General features: G+C 54.3%; 1 protein-coding gene across 2 annotated transcripts; it reads left to right on the top strand.

The window, feature by feature from the left end:
* The first annotated feature begins 10595 nt into the window (after positions 1 to 10595).
* PTGES (prostaglandin E synthase) lies at positions 10596 to 20841 on the top strand. 2 transcript variants are annotated; one of them, XM_036070650.2, is made up of 3 exons: positions 10596 to 10880; positions 14340 to 14422; positions 20286 to 20841. In XM_036070650.2, the coding sequence occupies exons 1-3, from the start codon at positions 10752 to 10754 to the stop codon at positions 20533 to 20535; spliced, it is 462 nt and encodes a 153-aa protein (XP_035926543.1). In that variant the 5' UTR covers positions 10596 to 10751; the 3' UTR covers positions 20536 to 20841. The 2 variants fall into 2 exon arrangements, with proteins under 2 accessions (XP_035926543.1, XP_077918011.1); XM_078061885.1 differs by having other exon boundaries at positions 14265 to 14422.
* The last annotated feature ends 593 nt before the right edge of the window (positions 20842 to 21434 follow it).

Below are 21434 nucleotides of genomic sequence, written 5' to 3'. Positions count from 1 at the left end.
ATTTTATTTTTTTTTTAAGTTTTTTTTTTTCTTTTTAAAGATTATATTTATTTATTCGTCAGAGAGAGAGAGAAGAGCACAAGCAGGGGGAGCGGCAGGCAGAGGGAGAAGCAGATTCCCCGCTGAGCAAGGAGCCCGATGTGGGACTCGATCCCAGGACCTTGGGATCATGACCTGAGCAGAAGGCAGATGCTTAACCGACTGAGCCACCCAGGCGTCCCAAAAGATTTTGTTTTTTTATTTATTTGAGAGAGAGAGCACATGTGGGGAGGAGGGTCAGAGGGAGAAGCAGACTACCCGATGAGCAGGGAGCCCGATGTGGGACTCGATCCCAGGACCCTGAGATCATGACCTGAGCCAAAGGCAAACACTTAACCGACTGAGCCACCCAGGCGCCCCCGTAGATTTATTTCCAAATCGGCAGTATCAGCTTAATAAATCTTCAGTCTTCAGCTGGATGGTATGAAGTAAGCACTCTCTGGAGATCCAACCAGGAGCTACACATGTTCTGTGGACACAGAAAAACACCTCTCAAAACACGAGAAGGCATGTGTGAGTGTCCTCGGGCTGCTATCACAAATGACCACAGACTGGGTAACTTAAAACAACAGAACGGCATCGCCTCATGGTCCTGGAGGCCAGAAGTCTACAATCAAGGTGCTGGCTGGGTTGGTTCCTTCTGGGGGCTCCAAGGAAGATCCGAGTGGCTCTCTTCTGGTGGCTGCCGGGAAGCCTTGGCATTCCCCAGCGTGTGGCCACATTGCCCCGATCTCTGCCTTCCTCGTCACATGGCCTTTTCCTCTGTATGTCTGAGTCTCCCTCCCCTTCCTTTCAGAGACACGGGTCATTGCATTCAGAGTCCACTTTCAGCGATGGTCTCATCTCAAAGTCCTCAACTTAAGTATCTCTGCAAAGACCCTGTCCTGTGATGCTTAATTTCATGTGTCAACCTGACAGGCCATGGGGCACCCCGATGAAACATTATTTCTGGGTGTGTCCAGATGAGATAGCATTTGAATCAACAGACCTGAAGACCAAGAAGATTGCCTTCCCCAGGGTGGATGGGCATGAGCCGATCTGCCCAGAGTGAATGGAACGAAGAGCAGACTGCCTCACTGCGGAGCTGGGACATCTCTTCCCATTTTCTCCCGCCCTTGGACTGGGATTCACACCATCAACTCCCCCGGTTCTCAGGACTTTGGACTCAGACTAAATTACATCACTGGCCTTCCTACATCTCCAGTTTGCAGATGGGAGAGCGTGTGTGGGACTTCTCATCCTCTATAATTGCATGAGTGATGATATATGTTTTGTTTTTCTGGAGAACCCTGACTAGTTCAGACCCTATTTCCAAGTGAGGCCACATTCACAGATACCCATGGGTTAGGACTTGGACATATCTTTTTGGGGGACACTGTTCAGTACACCATAAGCCTGTTACCTGGGTCTGTGGTAGAGGCCGGACTGCAGAGGGTGTGGGCCTCACAACTGTGTGGTCATGGGTTCGATCCCTCCACTCGTGACCTCTTTACTATGGTTGCTTCTCTCCCACAAGCCTCAGGAATCCGCTCTGACAACTGGAGGTAAGGGACTTACCCTGCAATGTTGGCATGAGACCACTTACTAGCAATGTGACTGGGTGAGTTACTCAACTACTCCTTATCTCAGTTTTCTCATCTGTGAGGTGGGAAGAATCATAGTACCTATCTCAACCGGATGTTGAAGATTGTTATCATTTCCCAGGGACATGGTGAACATTATACAAGTGTTGTTTTCTTTCTTTCTTTCTTTCTTTCTTTCTTTCTTTCTTTCTTTCTTTCTTTCTTTCGTTCGTTCTTCCTTCCTTCCTTCCTTCCTTTCTTTCTATTTTTTTTTAAGATTTTATTTAATTATTTGAGAGAGACAGAAAGAGCACAAGAGGGGGTAGGGGCAGAGGCAAAGGGAGAAGCCCAGGACCCTGGGATCATGACCTGAGCCGAAGGCAGATGCTTAGCTGAGTGAGCCACCCAGGAGCCCCTCTTTCTTTCTTTTTTAAGTCATCTCAACCCACAGCGTGGGGCTCGAACTCAAGATCCCGAGATCAAGAGTCACATGCTCCACCGACTGAGCCAGCCTGGTGCCCCTGTACAAGTGTTGTTAAAAAAAGGGGGGGGGGGCGCCTGGGTGGCTCAGTCGTTAAGTGTCTGCCTTCGGCTCAGGTCATGATCCCAGGGTCCTGGGATCAAGCCCCGCATCGGGCTCCCAGCTTGGCGGGAAGCCTGCTTCTCCCTCTCCCTCTGCCTGATGCTCCCCCTGCTTGTGCTCTCTCTCTCTCTCTCTGTGTCAAATAAATAAAATCTTAAAAAAAAAAATAGTACTGCATGACGCCTGGCTCAGGGGAAGCTGCTGTTGTGTTCACGTTGTTATTTATGAGGAAATGTCATCTATTATATTAGAGAGAGGTGATGAAAAGTTCTATCAAGCTCTGATGTTATCCTTACTCTGGCTTTGAATCAGACATGCCTCCCTCACTCAGCTCATGTTGAGTGACCCTGAGCTCAGACTCAGGGCCAGCTCGCGGAGTCACACAGGGTCCCATGTGCTCCATTTAAGGCTCCACCGTCAGCAGCTTGAAACTCTCGATAACTTTTGAACAAGGGGCTTTGCATTTTCATTTTGCGCGGGGCCCCACAAATGATGTAGCCAGACCTGCTTGGCATTACAGCCCGTCCTGTGCTTATGGCAATGAGGGGTCTCCAGCAAGGGGTGGTGTTCCCCCTCCGATCTGCACTTGGTCCATGGCACATGGGGTTATGGCCCCTTCTAGAGGGACCTTTACAAACTCGGTCATGGGGGCTGGGAAAACATGGGATCTGAGGACGAGCCGATTGGGGTGGCGTTTGTTTTGCCTAGAAGAGGAGATTTAGGGTCCACCTGGTGATGTCTTCCAATTTTAAGGGCTGTGGGGAGGGGAAGGGAGCACACGTGTCCCCTGTGGCCCCAAAAGACAGATCCGGCTCCGCACAAGGAAGGAGTTCTGCACAAGAGTTGTGCAAGAAGGAAACACTGGCTTGACTTCAAACCGTAGCTCTGCCTGGGGGTGAAGAGCCCAGGCTCTGGCTGCAGACAGCTTTACCTCTGCCCAGATCTGTGGCCTTAGGTGCAGTCATTCATAGCCCCGAGCCCATTTCTCCATTACAGGTGACCACACTAAGGATAAAACAAGGCAGGTGAATACATGAAGCACCTAACTGTGCCTACCTCCGTGATAGCTGCCTGCTGTGTCCTTGTTGTTTTTGTTGTTTATTATTAGTAGTAGTAGTATTGGAAAGTAGTGAGTCCCCCAGATGGGCAGGGTTCAAGTTGAGACGGGCCACCATGGAATTACAGAGATGACCTGGGCATCAGAGCTAATGAAGGAAGCACACACTTTGCCCCCTTAACCCCTTCGGCATCTGGCACATTTGGATGATTCGTTGAAAAACCCGCAGTCCTAAAATACTGTCTCTGTGAGGCACCTGGGTGGCTCAGCCGTTGGGAGTCTGCCTTCGGCTTAGGTCATGATCCCGGGGTCCTGGGATCGAGCCCCGCATCAGGCTCCCTGCTCGGCGGGAGGCCTGCTTCTCCCTCTCCCACTCCCCCTGCTCGTGTTCCCTCTCTCGCTGTGTCTCTCTCTGTCAAATAAATAAATAAAATCTTAAAAAAAATTACTGTCTTTGTGACAAAGGCCCGATGGAAAGAGAGTGGCGCTTCTTGTGAAACTGAGGAACTTTGGGGGTCCGGGAGGCTGCTCAAGAGCGGGGAGGGTTCCCATCCTTCCTGCATGGGAAAGCCCCAACCAGCTGTCCCCTGAGCCATCCTTGCTGGCTGAACCATGATCCTAGGAATGCAAAGCTCCCCTCCAGGGCCTCCCAGGAAATGGGTTCCTGATGTGTCTGAGAGCCGGACGGCGGAAATGCCCATGGGAAAGCAGCATCCGGGGGCGGCGTGCATGGGTGGGGGGGGGGGGCTGGCTGCACTGGCAGCCTGGGCCTGGGCGGCTCTTGGCTCTCCCTGACCCCGAGCCTCTGCCTAGAGCCACCCTGGGAGGACTGCAGCTTCTCTGGAAATGTCTTGGCAGGGATTTGTGCTGAGACAAACATTTCTCCTCTCCCTCGTCCCCCATGCGCCTCTCCTGTCAGCTGCACACTGTCCCCAAATAGCATCCAGGAAATGCTCCTGCCTGACCACAGCTCTGCGCATCAGGAATGGGATCTGAGGCCCCGGGTCCGGCAGCAGCAGCTGGGCTCCATCAGGGGCTGCACTGGACCAGCGCATGGAAGGGCCGCAAGGGTGTTTCTCTCTGCTGAGACAGGACAAGGGGATGGCCCAGGAATTCACAGCATTTCGGGCACACATTCAGGTGGCCCATCTTTCAACAAATATTTAGTAAGCGTGACTCCGTGCAGACACCCCACCGGGCGCTCGCTGTACACAGAGCCATGAGGAAACCAGCAGCCCAGCTTTGCTTTTCTCTTTTTCTTTTCCACGTAAAAGTAAGCAGTTTAAAGTGTCTGAGTTCAGTGGCACTATGTCCATTTACATCGTTGCGCAACCATCAGCATCATCTCTAGAACTTTGTCATCTTCCCGAAAGAAAGCCCCAGCCCCATGTGCCTTAAATCGTCACTCGCCTTCCCCCTCGGCCTACAACCTGGCAACCACTGATCTGCTTCCTGCCTCTATGGATTTGCCCGTTCCAGACATTTCTTATAAATAGAATCATATGATATGCGGCCTTCTGTGTCTGGCTTCTTAGCATGATGTCTCCTGGGTTCATCCATGTTGTAGCGTGTGTTAGTACATCGGTCTTTCTGAAGGCCGAACAATGTTCTCCTGGGTGGCTCCCAGTCTTTCCTCACCACTGGGCTCTACAGCTGAGCAAGCTTGCTAGTCCTCACTCCCGAGAGGGAAGAGCTCCCTGGGAGTTCCTTGCCTCGGGGAGGCATACTGAGAGCAGAAGAACCTTACGTTACCCATTAAAGATTGCGGCTTCTTGAGTGCTTACAACATACAGCCCTGCAGCTAGAACAGCACTGCCTCTGGATCAAAGCACGGCCTCTGGGACCCGGGGCAAGTACATCCACCCACCTGGGCCTCAGGCCTCATATCTTTACAATGGGTCTAAGAGTCTTGTCTCCTTCAGGAGGATTAAACACGCTGGCATCTGTGATTAGGCCAGCTTGGGTATGAGAACATTGCCCAACGATCCTGGGGCCAAATCATCCCGTCCGACTGTTGTCCTTAGGCAGGATGACACCAGCCCTGAAGGCCATCTTGGCCATCACAGGAATGGGCTTAGGGGCCAGGCTGGGCTTGAGAGCCCCAGGAAGCAGCCTGGCACGTAGCCCCAAATCAGCCCGATTCACCGATGGGCAGCTTCTAGTGTTCACCATTTATCCTTGTCAATAAGCATCAGTGGCTGTGTTTCTGCACTCTCGGATGAGTGTTTTTGCGCTGCCAATGTGTAACCTAACTAAATTTAAAATCGCATCGTCTTTCCAGTCCTAACTGACTGGGCACCAGAAGCGGGTTAAGTTGTTCTGGTCCCAGCCTGCCCGGCAGCCAGTCCCACTCAGAGACACATAGGCCTCTTCCCTGGCTCTGGAGCCTGATGGGGGAGGCAGCCAGGCTCCCCCCACACATTCCAGGAGGTAGGTGGGCAGGAGTCAGGACCCAGAACCACACTCGGGAGCTTTTTACTTATTTTGGTCTAGATTCTTTTGGTTATAAAGAAAGGAATCCTAACCAAAGGAGCTTAATTCAATTCAATAAATTACAGTTGGGTCTATATGTCAGGCATGGGACCAATGCGTGTGCCTTATCGGCAAACAAAACCGAGACTCCTGCCCCAGGAAGCCAGGTGTTAGACAGTAAAGATAATAAATAAATTACATGGTGTGTCATTGAGTGAAATGAGCTATGGGATAATAAATAAATTATATGGTGTGTCATTGAGTGAAATGAGCTATGGAAGGAAAAGAGAAAGCAGAGGCAGGGAAGTGGTATCAGAAGGGCCGCGGGTGGGGACAGGCTGTGGAACGGATGAAGGTGGTGGAGGGGGCTGGAGGGGCCGACATCTGAGCAACGACTTGAAGGTGAGTGTTAGCGCAGCAAATGCCTGGGGGGAAGGGAATTCCAGGCAGAGGCACCAGCCAGAGTGAAGGCCCAGAGAAAGGACAGTGTGGCTAGGCTGACTGAGTGAGTGGAGAAGGAATCCAGAGAACCAGATGGAGACCAGATGGGATGGGGCCACAGGCCATTGTCCAAACTTTGGCTTTTACTCTGAGCGAGATGGGAGCCACTGCAGTTTGGAGCCAAGGACAAGCATGATTTGACCGATGTTTTGTTTAAGCAATGAAGGAAACTCCTAAACTCCCAGGCCCCGGGTGAGTCAGAAGTTGGGACCTTGCTGCCCCCAGAACACAGGCTCCCCCCGCCTCCCGCGCAGGGAATGGGGAGAGTTGTGCGCAGCCTCAGGTCACTACAGTCCCGGGGCTCAGTCTTACAGCCAACGGGGGTCGTTCGAGTGGGGTCGCAATATAAACTACCGGGGAAGGTCTCTGATTGGCTCTGCTTGGACCAATCACAGTGGCCCAATGCCAGGGACATTGTGATTGGCTTCCCTGGATCACGTGGCCACCCCTCCCCCAAGAAGAGGAGTTCTCGGATTGGCCGGGCCGCCTGCATGACGGGCAGTCGGGGTCCAGTTCCTGAAAGGAAAGTTGCCGTTTCCCAGAAGAAGGTAGGAGGGAGAGGTGAGCTGGCCGACGAAACAGCCCTTCCGTTGAGTTGCTCATCCTGGACGCCTCAGGGGGTCCGGCCGGGGGGGGGGGGGGGGGCGTGTGCCCCAGGAGTGGCCGCGGAGCCCCCCGCAGCGCGCTGATCTGCGTTCGCACCGCACCCCTTCCGCGGACAGCAGATGGCCTTTCACAAACACCGCTGGTCGGGGAGAGAAGTGGCCCGTGCCGCTCTGATGACTGCAATGCGGCTCTGACTTCAGAGGTCACTTGAGCCACAGAAACGTTCTTTTATCACTGCATTGCCCCATCCCCGGCTGGAGAAAGCCCCAGCAACACTGCCTGAGGACAGGAACCAGGGGCCGAGGTGGGGCCGCTTCCTCCTCTCTCGTAAGCGCCTCTGAAGTCACAGACAATTAAACAGCCCCCAGAGCTGGGTCTCTGATCCTCAGGAAATGCCGAGGAGGGTGAGCTGGAAGAAGCCACTTGGCAGCTCACACAGAGCGGCTCGGAGTTGTACACTGTGACCAGAGAACATCACAGCGAATTTGTACGTCTATGTTCACCTGCATGACCACCACCCAGGGGTGATAGAAACATTTCTTTTTTTTTTTTTTTTTTTTTAAGATTTTATTTATTTATTTGACGGAGAGAGATACAGCGAGAGAGGGAACACAAGCAGGGGGAGTGGGAGAGGGAGAAGCAGGCTTCCCGAGGAGCAGGGAGCCCGATGCGGGGCTCGATCCCAGGACCCTGGGGTCACGACCTGAGCCGAAGGCAGACGCTTAACGACGGAGCCACCCAGGCGCCCTGACAGAAACATTTCTGACACCCGGGAGGCCTCCTCCTGGGAGGCCCCAGGGCTTCTCTCCCCTTCACTGCTGCATTTCCCGTGAGCCTTGGGGCCAGGCCCAGGCGAGCACCCCCATCCCCACCCGGTGCTTTGCACACACCGTCTCCAGTCGGCCCACCCCCTGCAAGGCAGGGGCACTTCTCTTACAGGCAAAGAACGTCACCGGAGCTCAGAGAGAAGTATCACCACCAGCAGCAGCAGCGAAGACAGCGGCGGCAGCTTCCACTGGCTGCAGGAGGCTTTAGGGAAATTCTTGGCCAGAGATCAGAGAAGGGCTTGTCCTCCCTGCCAGGTCCTGGCTTAGCTGGTTCATTTCAGCAGACGATGAGGAAAAGATTTCTACAATGAAGTCATGCACGTCACTCCGAAGGGCTTCCCCACAAAGTCCCTCTTATTTTTGGCTCCAGGTAAGGGTGGATAATAATCCACTCTTTGCCCACACTGGTTTTCCTGGCCTTTGCCGGTGAGGTTTCCATCGTGTTTCAGAAGACCAAGCAGGGCAGAGCACACTGCCTAGTCCAAGGAAGGGTGGACGCCCAGGGCCCCTTCTTGGGCTGCGTCTGGTCCACAAATCTGGGGGTGGTGCAGCCACCAGACCCCAACCCCCACAACTGAACTTTTTGGCAGGGTTTCCCCAACCCAAGGGCAAGACAGACAGGCGTCCTCTGTTCTCAGAAACGTCAGCAAGGAGCAAGTTTGCACGATTCCTTCAAACATACGGGCAGAGATAAAACATAATTCAGGACATCCCATACTTTCTATGTCCTGTCCCTGATCATGACCTATCTTTTATCTTGTGGGGCTGGTGGCCCCATGTTCCAGAAACATGGGCGTAGGTTTACAAGCACATGTTTTGCCCAGATAATGGAAGGCTTGGCTCATAGCAAATGGACAAGCAATCCTCCCCGACCCCACTCCCCACCCCCAACCCACCACCCCAGCAGCAAGGACAGGGGTTTCCAAGAGCCTACCTCTTGGCAACCCAAACATTATCCCCATTTTGAGGAGGAGGAAACTGAGGCTCAAAGGCTCATACAGATGAGGGCTTACTATGCGCCCGGTGCTTAATAATTAGACAAGACTTCCCTCAGTTCTCTCAACTGCTGTATGTTACAGCTGAAGAAAAGTGTTCAGAGAAGGAACCTGCTTGCCCAAGGCCACGCAGCTGCCGTCGCCAAGGGCTGGCTCTGGGATTCAACATCAGCTGAGTCTGGCTCCAGAGCACGTGGCCAGGGTCTCTGCCCCCTGGCCGGTCCTTCCCTTGGTCGCTGCTGCTTTGGGACTGGCCCAGACTGATAGTGCTGTCCCTCCGGACATGCCCGAGGGTGCAGAAGACACGGAAGACTGATTTTTCCCTCCTGCCTCCGCCCCGAGGCACCTCCCAGCAAAGCAAGCAGTGCTGGCGAAACAAAAGGGACAAGATTTCATGCCTTTGTGGAGATCCTGCCCCAAACTTGGGAAAGAGGGTTGGGGGGGGGGCAGCGGGCACAGCAAGGTGAGGATCTTGAAGCAAGAGATTCAAAGAATCTGAGGGCACAGACTGTTGATGTTTTTTGTTGAAGAGCCAATGGATCTTTTGGGAAGTTCTTGTAAATAATAAAACCATTTGCCTGGGAGTCTCCCAGAAAAGTACAGGCATTCTTCATTTCGTTGCGCTTTGCTTTATTGCACTTTGCAGATACTGTGGGTTTTTTGGTTGTTTTTTTTTTTAACAAATTGAAGGTTTGTGGCAACCCTTTGTTGAGCAAGTCTGTCGGCCCCACTTTTCCAACAGCGTTTGCTCACTTTGGGTCTGTGTCACATTTTGGTAATTCTCATGATATTTCAAACCTTTTCATTATTGTATTTGTTATGCTGCTCTGTGATCAGTGAGGTTGACTCAGTGAAAGCTAGGATGATGGTTCACACTTTGTAGCAATAAAGTATTTTTTAATTAAGGTACGTACCCTCCTTTTTAGACATAAAGATCTTGCACACTTACTAGACTACAGTATAGTGTAAGCATAACTTTGATGTGCACCGGGAAATGAAAAAAATTCATATGAGTCGCTTTATTGCGAAACTCGCTTTATTGCAGTGGTTGGGAACCGGACCTGCAATATCTCCAAGGTGTGCCTGCCCAGAGATGCTACAGAACAAAATGGAAGGGTGTTCTCTAGTTTGGTGTGCTGGCTGTAACCAATCACCCCACATTTCATGGCTTAAAACAACACCAATTTATTATCTTAGAGTTCTGGAGGCCAGCAGTCCAAAACCAATGTCAGTGGGCAAAAAGTCAAGGTATGCCAAGGCTGGTTTCTTCTGGAAGCTTTAGGGGAGAATTTGTTTCCCGGTCCTTTCCAGCTTCTAGAGGTCACCTGCATCCTTTGGGTCATGGCCCTCCTCCCCTTCATCTTCGAAGCCAGCAATATAGCTTCTCCTCTCCTCTCCTCTCTGACCTCTGTTCCTGTCTTTCCATCTTTTCTCCCTACTGCCTCTGTCTTAGGAGGACCCTTGTGACTGAATTGGATTCACCCAGATAATCTAGGATGATCTCTCCTAGGATCTCTCAAGATCCTAACTTAATCCCATCTGCAAAGTCCCTTTTGTCAGGTGTGGTAACATAATCCCAGGTCCTGGGGATTGGGGAGTGGACATCTTTGGGGGGCCAGTATTCAACCTACTACAAAAAAGCAAAGTCAATGGAGGTATGGCTGTGGTTCAAAGGTCCAGGCTGAGAGTGGGGGCAGATGGCTCAGTTCTCATGCCCACCACCTGCCCTGACCCTCTGGGAAATGGGCATAAATCAGCAGTGTCTGCCACCTGTGGAGGTCCTGCCAGGCGCCCAGCTTTGTCACCCCCCCCCCAGAAGGCAGGCATTGCCATCACCCCCATTTTACAGATGAGGAAACAGATTAGAACATGTTTAAGGATTTGTCGGGGAGGAGCGTCTGGGGCCGGAGGCTGGGCCGGGGACATCTCTCAGCCCTCTGCTTCTCCCAGCATCTGGGGGCAGAAGCTGCCTCTGCAGCTGGGAGTGGGCGGGTGCTGAGTGCAGACAGGCCTCCTGCCGGCTCTCCCCGCCTCCTCCAGCTCCCGCCCGGAGACACAGCCACACACCGGCTCTGCCCGTCTTCCCCGGAGCTCCCGCCGCCCACTGAGATGCCTCCCCCTGCCCTGGCGTTGGTGAGTGGCCAGGCGCTCCCAGCTTTCCTGCTCTGTGGCACACTGCTGGTCATCAAGATGTACGTGGTGGCTGTCATCACGGGCCAAGTGAGACTTCGGAAGAAGGTATGCTGCCCAGGACCCCCGCTCCCCACATCCCCGCGTGACCCCCGCATCCCCACCTGCGCTCTCTCTCGCTGCCCTGCTGGGAAGGTGTGGGGCTGGGAAACTTGGCCAAGGTGTTTTCAGGGCCAGAGTGTGAGGCACCCGGGGACCTGGGGGCCTCTCCCAGTCCTTCGGGAGGGCAGGGCCTGCACCTTCTTGTCCTCTGTTTTAAGAGCATTTGCTCACTTTCTGGGCCACCAGGTGGGGTTCTGGCTGTGAGTGCTACTGTGTCCGCTGGTGTCTCAGAGAAGCAGGTCGCAGAGGGTGGAGCGAGACAGCATAAAGCCTCCACTGGACCTGGTGCCCTCCAGCACAGGAGATCTGATATTTGGGTATTTGGGTGGAGTGAGAACTAGCGACACAGGAGTCCGAGAAACCCTTAAGTGGAAATTCCCAACTCACTGGCAAGGGCGCTTACAAAGCCGCTGCAGCCTCAAGGGGGCCAGGTCTCGGCCGGGCTTCATTGGAATTTTCTTTCCGTTTTAAAGGTTTTATCTCTTTATCTGAGAGAGAGGGGGAGAAAGAGAGAGAGAGAATGAGCGGTGGGGAGGGGCAGAGGGAGTGGGAGAAGCAGACTCCCTGCCGAGCAGAGAGCCAGCCGAGGGCTCCATCCCAGGACCCCGAGATCACAACCCGAGCCAAAGTCAGCTGCTCAACCAACTAAGCCACCCATTGGAATTTTCAAGGAGGAATTTCCCCCACTAATCCAAGTCCCAGAGCCAAAACAACAATACAGAGGCTGAGATGTGAGCTCGGGTGAGCCGGTGGGCGGGACGACCCATTCAGAACAGCTTCGCATTCTCGGGCCAAGCTGCCCGGCTGTCCTGTTACTCAGTAGAGGAATCATTTCCAGAAACTGTGCCCCTTTGTCCCCCTTTGTCCAGTTCAAAAGCAAGGCAAGGCTAGCTCTGGCATCGCGGGGTGGGGAGGTGGACACCGGGGCTCCGGGATCTTGCTGGGGAGTCAGACTCAGCCCCGGGCGCCGGGTTGAAAGCAGAGCAGCTCCAGAGGCACGAGCACCCGGACGGTCCCTGCCGTCCCCCTCTTGGTCCAACCTGGATGGGAATACAGGCGCCCAGCGGGGACCGCTGCATGCACCCATGGAGTCCCTCCGTGGAGCTGAGCATTTAATCCCCAAATGACTCTGGGGGAGGAGGTGGGAACTCCTTGTTTTCCAGGTGAGGAGACATTCATTACCTGTGAAGGCCACATGGAGGGGTTGAACCAGGGGTGGGGGATGGTGTCTGGCTCCACAACCTGCCCTGGGGGGACAGAGTTCTCAAGAGCGGGGTGGAGGCTCCCAGAGCATCCCTTTTAATGTGACTTCAGGGATAGAAAGAGATAAACCCGAGAGTGCCCTTCTCCCTGGTCAGTGGGGAGGAGCCGAGAAAGCAAGCCTCCCTCGGGCTGTCCCCAGAGGCTCCTTACTACATCTGGGAGCTTCCCTCCGGTTTCTGCTTTGGTATTCTGTCGACCAGGAAAAAAGCCCAGGAGCCACACCTTGGGAAGGGGATGGATGTGGGCCTCTGGCTCCTCCACCCACCAGCTTTGGACATCGGGCAAGTCCGGGAGCTCAGTTTCCTCATCTGTAAACGGGGGATAGGGTAGTGCCAGGAGAATGCAGTACCGGGCGCAGGACGAACGTTTCACCAATGTTAGTTCTCGTTAACTTACTAACAGTTGAGGGCAGAAACCACACTCATTCGTGGGAGAGCATCCAGGGGCCTGCCCCCTGTCCCAGATGGAGGTAGCACTCCCGCTTCCGACCCAGGGGCTCGTCCTTCTGTGCCTGCATGGCAGCTGGCTCTAATTCTGTCTTTAGGAGTGAGCAACCCCATGGACCCCGAACTCCAAGAACAGCTCCCCACAAGATGCTAGGACTCCCTTCAAAGGGTCCCTGGACCCTGTGCCGAGCCATCCGAATTGGTGATTCCATGACTGACGGGCCCGTGGAGAGGAATTCTGGGTGTGGGGCTCTGATCCTGACCACGGCAGGCCTCCGGCCTGGGCCGCCTTCCCTTCTGGGGTGGGGCGGGGGCAGCCCCAGCAGGCAGGCCAAAGCAGTGGCCGGGGGCAGAGGTCACCAGGGCTCAGGAGTCAGACCCTTGTTGGATGAGCACGTTAAAAAGCCTGCTGCTGAGATCCAGGTTCTCTGTGGGGTTGGTGGGGCTGGCTTGCAAGAGGCACGTGAGTGCGGGGCATGGGCCTCCAGTTCTCCCCTTCACTCTTCACATAGGAAATGAGCTCCCTTTGATCCAGAATTCACAGAGGAGGGAGCTGAGGCTCAGGGAAGTTAATAAACATGCAGCTAGGGGCACCTGGGTGGTTCAGTTGTTTGAGCATCTGACTCTTGATTTTGGCTCAGGTCATGATCTCAGAGTGAGATCGAGCCCCACCTTGGGCTCCATGCTCAGTGGGGAGTCTGCTTGGGATTCTCTCTCTCTCTCTCCCCCCCCACCGCTCCTTCCCCCCCCCCATGCACACATGCACACTCATTCGCTTTCTCTCAAATAAATAAATCTTTAAACAAAATGTGTAGCTAGTCAGTGCAGAACTGGGATTCTCTGCCCTCGACTAGCAGACCCTCTCATTGCTCTTAGTTCAAAGTCCAAATTCTTAGAGTGCCTCCAGGACCCTTCATCTTGGGCCTCTGCCCCTTGTTCTCTATATTCCAGCCACACTGATTTTCTGTTCTTCAAACATGCCCATCTTCTGACCCCGGGACCTTTGCACATGCTGTTCTGTATATCTTCAATGCTATTTCTCCAACCCTCCCTTTGTCTGGTTAATGCTGTTGCATCCTTCAAACCTCAGCTTTAATGTCCCTGCCCCAAAGAAGCTTTCTCTGACCCCCAGACTTGGTCAGGTCTCCTATGACCATTCTCAAGGCCAACCTTGTCTCTTCTCTTTTTTAACCCTCACCACCTGGTCTCCCCTGGTTCATAGGCAATTCCCCGATCCAGACTGTGAACTTCCCAAGAGTGGGGGCAGGATGGCCTTTGCCTTAGTCTGTTCTGGCTGCTATAACATACCCTGGACTGGGGGGCTTACAGACGACAGATTGATTTCTCACAGTCCTGGAGTCTGGGAAGTCCCACGACCAAGGTGCCTGCAAATTCGGAGTCTGGTGAGGGCCCGCTTCTGGTTCACAGATGGCTGTCTTCTCATTCTGCCCTTGGCAAAGGGGCAAGGGAGCTTTCTGGGGGCTCTCTTTTAATGGGCATGAATCCCATTCGCAAGGGCTCCACCCCTATGACCTAATCACCCCCGAAGGCCCCACCTCCTAATGCCATCATCTTTCAACATATGAGTTTGCGGAGCACACAAATGTTCAGTCCGTAGCAGGCTTGCTCGTGGCGAGGGCCAGCGCTGGGCACGCAGCAGGAGCTCCAGTGGTCATTCCTGGCGGATATATTCCAGGCTTTTGCCAACCCCGAGGACGCCCTGAGACACGGAGGCCTCCAGTACTGCCGGAGTGACCAGGACGTGGATCGCTGCCTCAGGCAAGTACTGCTGGGCCTCGACCTGGCCACGGTCTCCCCCTCCAGGCCTGGCTCTGAGCAGCGGGACCTGGGGGACACCCAGAGGACCCAGGTCTTCTGCCTACCTGATCCCCTCAGACAGTTCTCATTTACTCATTGATCCAATACATGCCCATGACTCAGGATTCCAGAGTTGGAGAAGGCTGCTCGGTGAGAAGGCCGTCTACCCCTGGCCTCTGAGCTCCAGGCCCTACCCAGCTCCGCTATCTGGGGGCGAATGACGGAGTTCGCCCCGATCTCTCCATCTTCCCAGGGACGCGTCCTGCACTGACAGATGGGTACTTTTTCCTTTTTGCCCCAAAAAGGTCACCCTTCACACCCTGGTCCATTCACGGGGATTGCTAACCATCAGCTCACAGCGGGGTCTCGCCCACTGGCTCAGCGCTGTAGGATTTAGGCCGTTCTCAGTTATGAACAGAGCGCATCCAAACCTCTCGCATTGCCTTCGCGTGTATGTGTGAGCAAAACCGCAGGATGCATTTGAGCGGGGTAAGGAATATTGCTGAATGGTGCACAAATCTCCTTTCACCACTGGTGTGGGAGAGGTCTCGCCTGCCCCTGCCACCTCCTAGCTTCCCCTTTGGAGGGGTACACCGCCAAGGCAATGGGCGAAGATCTATGTCACGTTTTGGTTTTCCTTTGCATTTCTTTTTTTTTTAATTCGGAGTGAAGTCGAACACCACTTTGTACGCCTAGCATCCCCCAGTTGATCAAAAACAATTTTCCTCATTATAGAAGTCAGAACTCCTGACCATTGCAGACAGTTTGGGTCCTGTTGCAAATCCCCAGAGGGAAAAGAGAGACCTGTCCCGATTCTAATCCCAGCTGACATCTAACACTGTTTCCATCCAGCTCCTCTTTGTCAATGTTTTCCATAAAATTAGGTATGCGTCGTATACCCAATTTGGAGTTGTGAGATTTTTTTTTTTCAGTTAACATTATTTGGTGAGCATTCTCCAGGTCAGTAAATGTTACTCAAGAAATGGGTCTTTAGAAACGGGTGTGTAAAAATCCCATTGGAGACTCAGTGTTAATTTCACGTCACCAATCTGGATGGTCCATTTTTGGCAGTTTGCTCTAGTTCACACCAGCGGGCTGGAGAGTGAGGAGGCAGCATTTCCGGGGACAGGGACGGTCGGCGGAGTTGGGAGGAGAAGTGGGAGGATGGGTAGCTGCACAGGAGGGAGACCAGAGACAAACACTCACATAGCTCTCAGTGCATTCCCGTGCCTCACGGGCAGAGATGGGTGGGACGCCGTGACATGAATAATAGAGATTTTTTTATTGAAAGAGAGTGTTTTTTTTTTTCCTTTTAGTTGTCTTGGCCATTGAAAATAATTACATACTTGTGGTTTTAAAAAATTACAGAAATGTGTAAAGTAAATGTAGGAAGTAAAATTCTTTGCTGTTCCACCCTTTTTTTTTAATTAGAGAGAGAGAGAGACAGAAGACAAGCAGGGGGCCCTGGGGCAGAGGGAGAGGGAGAAGCAGACTCCCCGCTGAGCAGGGAGCCAGATGACCCTGGGATCATGACCTGAGCTGAAGGCAGACGTCCAGCCAACTGAGCCACCCAGGCGCCCCTGTTCCACCCTTTCTAATATAACAACAGTGTGTAGTACTTCATAAGAGGTCCAGCCATCCATCCACCCGACATGTAATGAGCACCTACTGTATGCAAGGCGTTGTGCTAAGCGCCGGTTGTACCTTAGTGGACCAAAGCCTTACCCATGCACGAATCCATCCTGGTGACCCATATCCCGCCCTCCCCCTGGTGGGCTTGACTCTCCTGGGCAGGGGAGAAGGACCCGAGTAGTTGAGGGGGCCTAGCTTCTCACAGCGCTCGGGGTTCTATGTAGCAAAGCTTACTTGTGACATTGGTTACATAGCTTTCCAACCCTTGGTTTCTTTTCGGTGGCTGTAACCAAGCCAGGGAGAGACAACAGACCCGTGGTGCCAAGAGGTTTCCACCTACCCAGTATGAGTTTTCCTTCTGATCAAAGTGACCCACTATCTATAGCAGTGATGCTCAGATGGCTGGAATTCAATTCAGCACTTCTTGAGCACCTCTTATCAAATAATGTTTTATATCCACTCAGCAAGTGTTTGTTGGTGGGGAGAACCTGCTGCGTAATGGTATTCACTGGGGACTTACCATGCCAGACTTGGGGGTTCCTGGGGCTCCCCCTCCCCCTCCTCCTGACTTCATGTAACATCGTGGCAACTCGAAGGGGCAGAGCACCACACAGCCGGTCACCCACTACCGGAGAACTGGCTGGAACCTGAGGGGGACAGGCCCTGGAAGCAAAAGTTAAGTTAAACATTAGACGAGAGTTTATGGCGCAGTTAGGGTCACCCTTCCGCACAAACAGGAAAGCCCTTAGGTCTTGGTTCTTGGAGGAGAAGTCGGCCTTGCACATTAGCAATGCACCAGAGCTGTAACAAGAGCCCAGCCCTGGGAGAAGTCAAGAACCAGATTTCGAGGGAAACGATGAAACCCAGCCACTTTCTTCGGTGATACCTATCCGAGTCTCCTGGCAATGTGTATTTGGGCCCAATCCTGAGTCTGTATACGAAACTGCAGGGAGGAAATATCTGCGTGGCCCTGAAGAAGGGAGACACCTGACCTACGCTTTGGCAACGTTTCTATTTGGAGTGTGCAGCCCTAATCCCACTGAACCAGTTTGTCAGGCGATTGGTCCCCAAATCGCAGCCCTAGAAATCCCTTAGACATCGTCCAATGCATTCATTTTGCATTTTGTGGATGGGGCCCCGAGGCCCAGGAGCGAGTTAGCCGCGTGTAGAACCACAGGCTCTTGCCCGGGGACAGGAGATGGGGGGCGTTGAGTGGGGTGTCAGCCGGGAGGCTGGCAAAGCTGAGAGGCTGAGATGCTGGTGATGACCACGAGGCAACGAGGAAGGCCCTCAGGGACAGCAGTGTTCCGAGCACGTTGTAGACGCCAACTCCCCGGGCCCCCAACAACCTCCCCAGCAGGTTGAAGGCAGAGCCGGTTTGCCCAGGCCCTCTGAGCCCGGGCTCTGCAGGAATGTGATTTTACTCCACCTTATACCTGCCTTTGAGATTGAGCAACCGTGAGCCCTGCATTCATCGACACGGCCTGTGTGGGCGGCGGGGAGGGCCGGGGAAGAGGACAGACCGCAGCTGTCCCTGCCAGGTGCCTCGGGGTACCCCCGGGGCTCCCTCTTCCTACCTTCCGGTGGCGCAACATCTGGAGGGGGGAGGGGCGCCCTGGTGCTGCTGGAAGTCCCAACAAGTCCAGTCTAGCAGCAGGGATTGGCTTAGCGTGACTTCTATGTGAAAAAGTGGTTATTATTGGAATGACACGTTTTGCCCAAGCGTCTCTCTGGTACGTGACTCCTTCCATGTCTGTGAGTGCATATCCGTGCCCGAGGGAGGGGAAGCGGTTTTCTTGCCTCACCTTTGATTTCCCCACAGCTCCCTGCCCTTGGCACCACTTGCAGCTTCGTGGGGGCACCCCGCTGTGGTTTGAGACCTACCCAAGGGAGGCGGGAGGATGGCTGGGCCAGTGCCAGGGACTGAGAGTCAGAGCCTCAGGGCTTTCTTAGCCCCCAGCCACCTTTCCCCCCTCACTGGTGACCCTGGGGCCCTCTGACCCATCCCCCCGGGGCTGGAGCTAGGAGGCGGGCTCAGCCCCACTGCTTGGTTTTCTGGGGGGACTGTGCAGAGCGGGGGGGCCCCCACCTGCTGTCAACCTTGCCCATCCTACCCTCCTCCACCCTGCTCCCCCTCATCTGCTCTTTGGGGTTTGGCCGATGACTCTCTTAACAACTCTCTGAAAACTAACTCACTCGTCAGTGAATGCATCCTTTTAAGAAAAATGTCTGAGTGAATGGGATTTGTCTGCTAGTGAGGCTTTTCTGGAAACTTTGAGATAAAAAGTGTGACGAAAATGTTCATCCAGGTGGGTCATCTGTGGTAGGCAGACCACATTCTGGGACACACGGACTTCATTTAAAGTAGGTTTTCAAAGGGTGTCCCTCCCATAGTGTATGGGGGGGTGTTGGGATGCCAAGCCCCATTTCCATAGGGTAGAGCAGTCCCCTCCCTCTTTCGTACCTCACAAGTAAGCTAAGGGACTTGCTTGATCGGGGAGCGGGAGTGGCCCCCCAGCCCGGTGAGACCTGCCCTGTGCAGACTTGCTTTCCCCGAGGCAGGCTCCCATGGTGGAGATTTAGGAGAAAAGGAGCGCTCATGTTCGCTCCAGGATGTGGGGACAGATGCCAACTGCTGTGTCTTGAGTTTGGCCTAAGGAAGATCCAGGCCCCCTGGCTTAGCGGAAACTTCTATCCACTCAGACCGAATTCCAGGCCCCATACCCCACCTCACAGGACCCCTCTCCTGCTCCCATCCTGCCTCGCTCCCTCGCATGCCACCACACTCCAGACACACGGGTCACTTAACTGTGCCTCGAACACCCTATGCTCATCCCCACCTTTGCACTTGCCAATCTTGCTCCCTGGAAAGTTCTTCCCCTGTAGGGGCGGCCTGTGGATGACCCCTTATCGTTCAGACTTTGGTGCAAATGTCTCCACCCCAGTCACAAGGCAGAGACCCCTGCGGCCCCGGGCTGCCAATGAAGGCCTCCCCCCTGCCCTGCGCAGCCCACCTGATTCCCTAAGTCCCAGGCCAGCCCTTGCCCTGGGCTCCTTGCAAGTGGGAGGGAAGAGGAGGACTGTGGCGGGGCCCCGCACACAGGAGCTGCTGGGCCCGGGCCTGGCCTCCTGGCACAGCATTGGTGAGACGCCTTCCAGCTGGAAGGGCCTGGAGAAGGGGCTTTAGTTCCAGCCAAGTCCTCATGCCTCAACACACGTGGCTTGGCCTTGGGGGAGGTCACAGCACCAGTGCTGGGATCTTGTTTATTCTTCGAACATGCCATCAGTCGCTGGCTCAGTCTCTAATTTACTGGACTTGCCCTTCCCACCTCTCCCCAAGGAAGCTGCCCATTAGCGGGAGTCATGGAAAATGTGAACCAACTCTTAGCGGAAGTGGATGAGTTTTGTTTCTTGGTTATTTATTTATGGTGGGGGTTGTATACAGCCCTTCCACTTGTCCCCCCTGCCCCCCTGCCCCCCTGCACCACCACACTTACTCACACACTTGATCATTTTAAACAAAACACAACAAAAAGGAAGCAGGATAGCATGGATGAAATGAAGCGCTTCACTGGCGTCCAGTGATGGGTCGGCTCCAGTGAGCGGATGTAGCTCTGTTATTATGGTCTTGAAAAGGGAAGGAGGGTTTGCTGGGGTTTAGGGGCAGAATAAGACAGTTAGGCAAGGGTTTCAGGCCCACGCTCTAGCCCACGCTACTCAGGAGGGCCCAAGCACCTGCATTCAGAAGGAGGGTGGCCTCAGAGAAGCCTGCCCTGGTGGTAAAGGGCACAGGTTCGAGTCTGACCTAGGCCTCACCCCGGCTCTCAACCCCTCAGAGCCCCACTTTTCCTACCTGGTGTCCAAGGCCAGAGGGGGAGAGGGTGGGGCGTGCGGCAGGGGCCCAGTCCTGGAGAGCGCTGGGGCTTGGCAAGACCCCCCAGCCGGCTGCCTGTGGTGGTGGTTGGTCCGTACGACGTGGGGCCTCCTCTCCTCAGCTGCTGACAGGCGCCGGCTTGGACCTGCTGCCTCTCCTGCCTCTGTGGTGTTTCTTTGTCCTGGCCGTGAATGGACTTGAGCCTGGCACCCTGAGACAGTCCTCCCGTGGTGGGGGGCCTTTCAGGGCACGGGGCCCCAGCCTCCACCACATGGTCAGTGCTGACCCCCGGCTGACCGCCCGCCCTTGTCTTCCCAGAGCCCACCGGAACGACATGGAGACCATCTACCCCTTCCTGTTCCTGGGCTTCGTTTACTCCGTCCTGGGGCCTGACCCCTTCATCGCCCGGATGCACTTCCTCGTCTTCTTCCTGGGCCGCGTGGTGCACACCGTGGCCTACCTGGGCAAGCTGCGGGCACCCACCCGCTCCCTGGCCTACACCGTGGCCCAGCTCCCCTGCGCCTCCATGGCCCTGCAGATCGTGTGGGAAGCAGCCCGCCACCTGTGACCGGCAGCGGAATCCTCAGCCACCAGACCACTGGCCACGAGCCGCGGTGACTGTACCTGGGGGACTGGGCGTCCCTTGGAGATGGCGATAGGCCCCGGGGACCTGGCTTCTTGGCAACCGGCTGAACATGGGATTCTGGGCATCGTGGGCCTGAGTGTGTTTGCATAAGCGTGTCCACACACACGTGTGTGTGTGCCCCTTGGATTTCTGGGGGAAGTGGCTAATTGGACCATGTAGAAATGTCAAGATTGATAGAAAATCCTTCCACTCAAATACCAGAGCATTAAAAACCACATTCCTTCTTCATCGCTAAGAGTGACATGAGCGGATGTAGCTCTGTTATTATGCCACCAGGGGGCAGTGTTATCCACTCCCAGCTCTGCGCACGGAGCGCGGGGGGCAGGGGCTAGCCGGGGATTTCTAGTGACGCCGGGAGACTCAGTCCAGGTTCCTAAACTAAACAACCCTCCAGATCCAGGGCTATAATAAATGCAGATTTCTTAGACCCACCCCAGAGAGTCTGGTTCAGCTAGTTCAGAGGGGGGGCCCTGGGCATCTGCTTTTGTAAAAAGCTCCCCCGTGTCCCACTGATGGCAGGGCCTGGGAATCCCTGCCAGTTCCCTCTAGAAGCAGGGCCCAGGATAGGTTAGGGTTGATTTTGCAATTTAGTGAGGTTGGGGTGGGATTATGTTCCTTTATGTCTGGTCGACACTCCTGGGCTCAGTCCTCATTCCTTTACTGGATCGTCTTCTAAGTGCAAGTGCCAGTAGGAGGGGCCCCCAGGACAGTTCGCTTTTCTTCCTGAGGAGTTAGTCTCTCCTAAAGGCTGTCAAGCAAGGACAATGGGGCTTGAAGGACCAACCACTAAAAGGAACTTTCCGGCTCCTTCAGTATCTGCA

The sequence above is a fragment of the Halichoerus grypus genome, chromosome 14 (assembly GCF_964656455.1).
Source record: "Halichoerus grypus chromosome 14, mHalGry1.hap1.1, whole genome shotgun sequence".
NCBI lineage: Eukaryota > Metazoa > Chordata > Mammalia > Carnivora > Phocidae > Halichoerus > Halichoerus grypus.
Note: the sequence above shows the minus strand (reverse complement) of the source record. Positions and strands in the feature narration are given on the sequence as shown.